Genomic DNA, 5,959 nt, shown 5'->3' with positions numbered 1-5,959 from the left:
TTGGTGGTTCTGCACACATCCTGTTGATTCACTTTATGTATATTTTTATTACATGGAAGTAATCCCAATCGGGTTTTTTTAAGATAACTTTGGGGAGAGAATGAGCATGAGGGAGTGTGGAGAGGAAGAGGAAAGCTCAGAAGGAAAAAGAAGGAAAGAGGGATGGAGGCCGGCTGACATCCTACAGCAGGAGGAGTGTGGTAGTTGAAGAGAGATGGAAGGATATTAGGACAAAGAGCAAATCAGTTGGGCAATCAGCAAGTGTAAAGGCAGATCAGAGTTTGTATTTTAGAGGACAAAACTTCTGATAACATGAGGACACTGATTGTGGGTGAGTGAAGGCACTTCCCACCTTTTTCACTGCTCTGCTGCTGGAAGAAGGAGAAAAGCTCCAGTTCCAGAGACTTTAAGAACACTCCAAAGCGCCTCCTGCTGTTTTTCTAAGTGGTCAGGGAGATGTAGCTATGAGCTCATGTTCCCAGGCATCTCCTGGTTGGATCTGGCATGGGATGGGGATTTCTGTTCCTCACTGTGGGAGCAGAGCTTCATGGGGTGAGGTTTTTGAGACTGGAGCAACAGTGGGCTATTACAGGCTCACACAGAACCTGTGGGGAGGAGCAGAGATTCAGGCAAAGGACATTGCCTGTATGCCTGTCCCTTTCCAAATACTTTGGATGGTTTCTGCTTCTGGAACCACCTCCACACTCCCCTGTATTCAGCATACATAAAAACAGGGCATGTGGGGCAGCCTAATTCTCACAACAGGGAAAGCAGTCTGTGCAACAACTGGATGCTAGCATGGAAGGCCCCCCTCCCGCCCAATAAACCAATGAACTGCAGACCTTGTACATTTCCAGCAGGTGTTCTGCTATTGTCCTCAGATAACAGAATGGACTAGAAGAACCTCAACTACTAGGCTTCAAGAGCCCTAACCCTTTACTGGACTTTCCCCTTATGGCCAAGTTAAGGATTGTCATTGTTGTAACTGACAAAAGCCTCATCTACACTGGGGGCGGTGTGTAGGATTTGTGTAGCTACAACCACGGTGAAAAGCAGGCTGCACCAACACTGTACTGGGCAGCTACACATCAGTGAAAGGCTCTCACGGAGGGGAAAGGCTCGGGCAATAGGGAGCTGCCAGAGCCTTTCCTTGCCTGATGCTTGCTGGAGTCTTTCCTCGCAAGCAGGACACTATACTGCTAAAAATAGTGTAGACAGGGGAGGCACGACTTGGGCATGGAGTGAGTATAGGATACATGCCCTAAGGTTCTGGCATGTCTTTATTTATCTAAGCAGAGCCTCTCTGTCTCATGCTCTTTATACCTGTGGTAGAGGGGCATGCGGTGTATGAACTCTACACCCCACTGTCAGTGTAGATCTAGCCTAAGGCGTTGTAATAAGAATATGCATGACCTTCCTCCCAGCCGTAGTCAACTATTCGTTCACACAGGCATGCCTGCGAGTGCTTCCTGGAAGCCATACATTATTCTGACAGCTTCCAGACAAGTGAGAAAACTGTGGGAGTCACAGGAGTGCCACAAATTTTAATTTGAACACTCATATGAAAATTTATACATACAATTTTTTCCCCCACACACATATGAATAAAGACATTCATCCAATCAGGGAGCAGAAATATGTGACTTATGTTGGCCAGCTAACAGTGCAAATAATGAATAGAAAATAAGTGACCAGTTAGTAAAAAGCCCATAGGGTCACTGTAGCACAGGGGCTGCTTACTGCCCCCTGGGCAATCCCCCTTGCAGCCAGAGATCATTCTGCTGCACCCTGGCTCTGTTATCCCCTTTTCAGGACCCGTTAGAACTCATAGTTCAGAAGTGGTTCCAAGAATCCCTCCCAAGACATCTCATTTATTGAGTCCTCTGACACACACTGGCCCTGTAGGCCCCGGGCAGTTCAAGGTCCCTTTCCAGATTAACACACAAACTCACAGTCTTCACCCCAGCTGGCCTTTCCAGTCTCTTTCCTGCTTCTTCAGGGTCTCTCCCAGGCCTCACTGCCTAGAGACTTTCCTCCAACTTCAGCTTTTTTTCCCTGTTGACTCAGGGCCTTTACACAGATGGCACAAACACGCTCCTGTAATCTATAAAACTATTTGCAACTTTCTCTCCCACCCTCCTGAACCTTCCTGCTCTTTTTATCCTGCCAGCTCCTGATTCAACCCAGGTGTGGTTCATCCTGCAATCAGGGCTGGCTTAGCCCTAGGCTATCCAGCACATGAGGCCAACCACCCTGTTCCAGTGACAGAGGCTATTCAGTGAACATTTAGGATTATATGCTAGAAATCTGGATTTATTTGCAAACAGTTTCAAACACTAAAAAGGACCAAATTTGACAATTTATTTGCAACAAATTATTCAACTAGCTGCACAGACCAGCAACCTAGAAAGTGCACCTAAAGTACTGATTTTTAACAAGGGACAGAGAAGGGCATTAGAAAAAATAGAAATTGTGGGGCCTGATTCTCCTCTGACTTCCACATTACACCCTCTGGTACACAAGCATGAAGTGGGCATAAAACCCTACCAAACTGAATTTCCTCACTAGTAGGAGTAGCATTTTACAGTCTCTTTGCAAAGATGCAAGTGACTCCTCTGGGGTGCAAAGATCTCTGTGATCCCTCCTATGGCCTGTGGGCAAATAGACAGGAGCATGGACAAGCAAAAGAGGATGAATCTGACTAGTTGGTCATTCAAATGTGTGTTTTTATACAGCACAGTGGTTTGGAAGTGTAGACCTATGTCTAACTGTATGGGACTAGAGCACTGGTGGGCAACCTGCGGCCCGTTAGGGTAATCCGCTGGTCGGCCACAAGACAGTTTGTTTACATTGACCGTCCACAGCTCCCAGTGGCCGTGGTTCGCTGTTCCCGACCAATGGGAGCTGCGGGGAGCTGCGAGAAGATGCGGGCCGCCACTTCCTGCAGCTCCCATTGGCCAGGAACGGCGAACCGCGGCCACTGGGAGCTGCAGGCGGCCGTCCATGTGGACGGTCAATGTAAACACACTGTCTCGCGGCCCGCCAGTAGATTCCCTGAGAGGCTGCAGGTTGCCCACCACTGGACTAGAGGATGCCGCTGTGCAGTTTGCATGGTGTAAGTTTCCTCATAATTGCCACTGCATTTTGATTGCCACTTGCAATAGTCCCCAGCTGCCTGTTCTCACCTATTTCCTCAGCAGAGCTCATCAACCAGGCCAAAGCATGTGGTGCTTTTGTGATGTAGATAAATGCCTATCCCCACAACAACTAGTCTAATCAAACTGAAACCTGAACTCAGGCCTCTTAAAGTGAAAGGTTAGTGCCCTAATTTTACCTTTATGAAAGTTTTGAACCTGCACAGACTAACAATAATATCAACCATTTAAGCAATGAAAATCCTCAGTTGTAGGATCAAGTAAAGATAAGCTATAAGAAACTTTCCCTTTTGCCTATAGCTGGGCTTGCTAAAGAGAAAAGAATACCACAGGAAGCTAGATATACCAATGAAGCCATACACGTTGCTTTGAAATTTTAGAGATGTGTCTCCCCATCTCTGTCAATTTTTAAATAAAATGATGAGGAAAGTTTAAACAGTATAGACTAGTAAAACAAACACTTACCTGGTTTTGAATCATCACATATTTTTTCTGATATAGCTATAGATGTGTTTTTGAGTCCTTCAAATGTATTCACATAGTAATATTTGTCTTTTGATCCAGCCATGGCCAAAAGCTCATCAGGTTTTGCTCCTTCTATCCCAACAGCATAGATAATAATTCCATTGTCTCTTAATCTCTTGGCTGTGTCATTGAGCTGTGGTGCATCTTGGGAGTCACCGTCTGTTATCACTATAAGAATCTGTGGAACTCCCTTGCTTTTGCGGCCTCCATGCTCCTGAGCAAACAGAGCTTCCGAATAGCCAATTGCCTTGGCTGTGTACGTTGAACCTCCTTTAGTTACGTCATTCTGGATAGCCTCAACAATCTCGGATTTTGTTGTGTACGTATTAAGGTAGAAAAACGTTTCTGGTTCATCAGAATATTTTACAGCTCCAAACTGAACTCTATCTGGAGCGACATCAGATTTTTTCACCAAGTCAATCATGAATTTTTTCATGGTCTGGTATTGTTCGGGACTTATGCTCCCAGATCCATCTATCACAAACACAACATCTAATCTTTCTATCCTTTTGCATTCTGTAAAAGAACAAATGACAAAACAAAAAAACCCAAACAGGTAAGTAAGTACAGACTCTTACTGAATCTTTCTTACTAGTCCCCTTGTATTCAAGCCAAGCTTGTGAATTTGGATCACTTTTTGGAGGCAGTAACACAACTCAACAGCCTATGTTAGGCATGTTTTGGGAAAATCCACCAGTGCACAACAGAAGAGCCTAACCACTAATTCTAAAATAACAGAGTTTCAAATTAATCTAAAATCCAGAGGGACGGGGGATGGGGTGAAGAAATTAATAGTAACACAACAGAATGGGATCAGACTAGATGATCAGAATGGCTTCTTCAGGACTTAAAATTCTATGAATCTGTATTCTATTAGAATACAAGCACCAATTAAAAGCTTGTATTTTAATTTCTGGAGTTATGTCAAATTTCTGTGACCCTTGTTCTACTACAGCATCACCGTACACACAGTTTTATTTACTGTTTACTAATGGAAATGAGCCAAATTCTGCTGCCATTTGCATCTATGCAACCACACTGAAATGCATGGAGACCCACCAGGCATCAATGATAGCAGAATTTATTTTCTGCTTTGGATCTATTGCAATTTTTTCTTCTTTGTGTAAGAAAAATGTTCAATTTGGAGACTGAAGCTGTTCCATCCCTGCACAGCCCCCAAGGCTCTATGTTGCAGTGACCAAAAAGGGCTGAATGGGACTTTTGTGAAACCCATTAAAACTACTCCTAAACTAAAGATCAGCATTTATGACGAGGAGATGGGAAGTCAATACCGGATTAACAGTTTAGTAAGGAGGACATTGTAGCTCCTAAACAAGGAACAAAATATATACCTTTCAGGGCATAACACAGTGACAGGTTTGGACCTGTTCTCACTTTGCAACAGCAAAAATGTGTTTTCTACAATTGGATTAGTGAGTGCAAGAGAGACCCAGAACTCAGTCCTGTAAACCCCTGAAATGGAATATGCAATGTGCAAAGAGGAGAGAGACTCCTTGTGCTCTCCCCAGCCACACTGCAGCCCTGGGCTATTCCATTTTTCAGGTTCTTATGCAACAGCAAGTGCAATGTTTGGATAGCAGCCTCTGCAGGGAAGTGTTTGCACAGATGGTTATCACTCTATTTTATTCTATATAGGTTCTTATACTGCAATCATCACCTTAATATACCTGTGTGCCTTCCAGCCATGTATTGAGCAGTGAGTTTTTTCTCTCATCCTCTCCCCAGGGGCAAAAGTGTGTTTAGTGAGTTGTTTTGAATGTCACCTTCACTCCCCATATATTTATGTTAGAGAAGGCAAGGTCAAAGGAAAACACCTTGCACTTGGAGTGGAAGGTGGAGAGGTTTGTGACAGACCTGAGTTCCTGTGAGAGTTCATTTCACACAGTCCTGGACTGGGACCCCCCAAAAATGAGTAGCATGTGGTCACTACCATTTTCATCTATCTGTACACAGTTTTATGCCTCTTTTGCACCTATTTAAATGCTTCTGTCAACACATTTTCTTAAAAGACTTGGCTACATTGGGTTTGAACCACATCTGGAACCCAAACTGAAACTTGTAAATACGGTTCCAACAAAACTAGTTTCCGGTGCTGTATTGCTGGCAACACGGATAGGGGCCAGACTCTCTCTCTCTCTCTCTCTCTGTGTCTGTGCGCGTGCACCTATCAATCTTCTAGGCCATTCGGGGTTCCTGTGTAAATGCGTACTACTAAAGTCTATCAGGTAAATACAACCTATAGAGCCCATTTCTGCCCT

General features: G+C 44.3%; 1 protein-coding gene across 1 annotated transcript in view; it reads right to left on the bottom strand.

Moving 5' to 3' along the window:
* The window catches only part of LOC112125766 (collagen alpha-6(VI) chain-like), a gene marked incomplete at both ends in the record, with an annotated part of 5,846 nt that extends 1,650 nt beyond the window's left edge, over positions 1-4,196 (bottom strand). The window contains 2 exons of the mRNA XM_026663082.1: positions 2,548-2,651; positions 3,621-4,196. Coding sequence (XP_026518867.1) covers positions 2,548-2,651; positions 3,621-4,196 — 680 coding nt within the window. The remainder of the gene's footprint in view (positions 1-2,547; positions 2,652-3,620) is intronic.
* Between the last annotated feature and the right edge of the window lie 1,763 nt (positions 4,197-5,959).

Source organism: Terrapene carolina, unplaced genomic scaffold, assembly GCF_002925995.2.
Source record: "Terrapene carolina triunguis isolate 2854851 unplaced genomic scaffold, T_m_triunguis-2.0 Scaffold32343, whole genome shotgun sequence".
NCBI classification, from domain to species: domain Eukaryota; kingdom Metazoa; phylum Chordata; order Testudines; family Emydidae; genus Terrapene; species Terrapene triunguis.
This window is presented reverse-complemented; position numbering and strand designations above follow the sequence as displayed.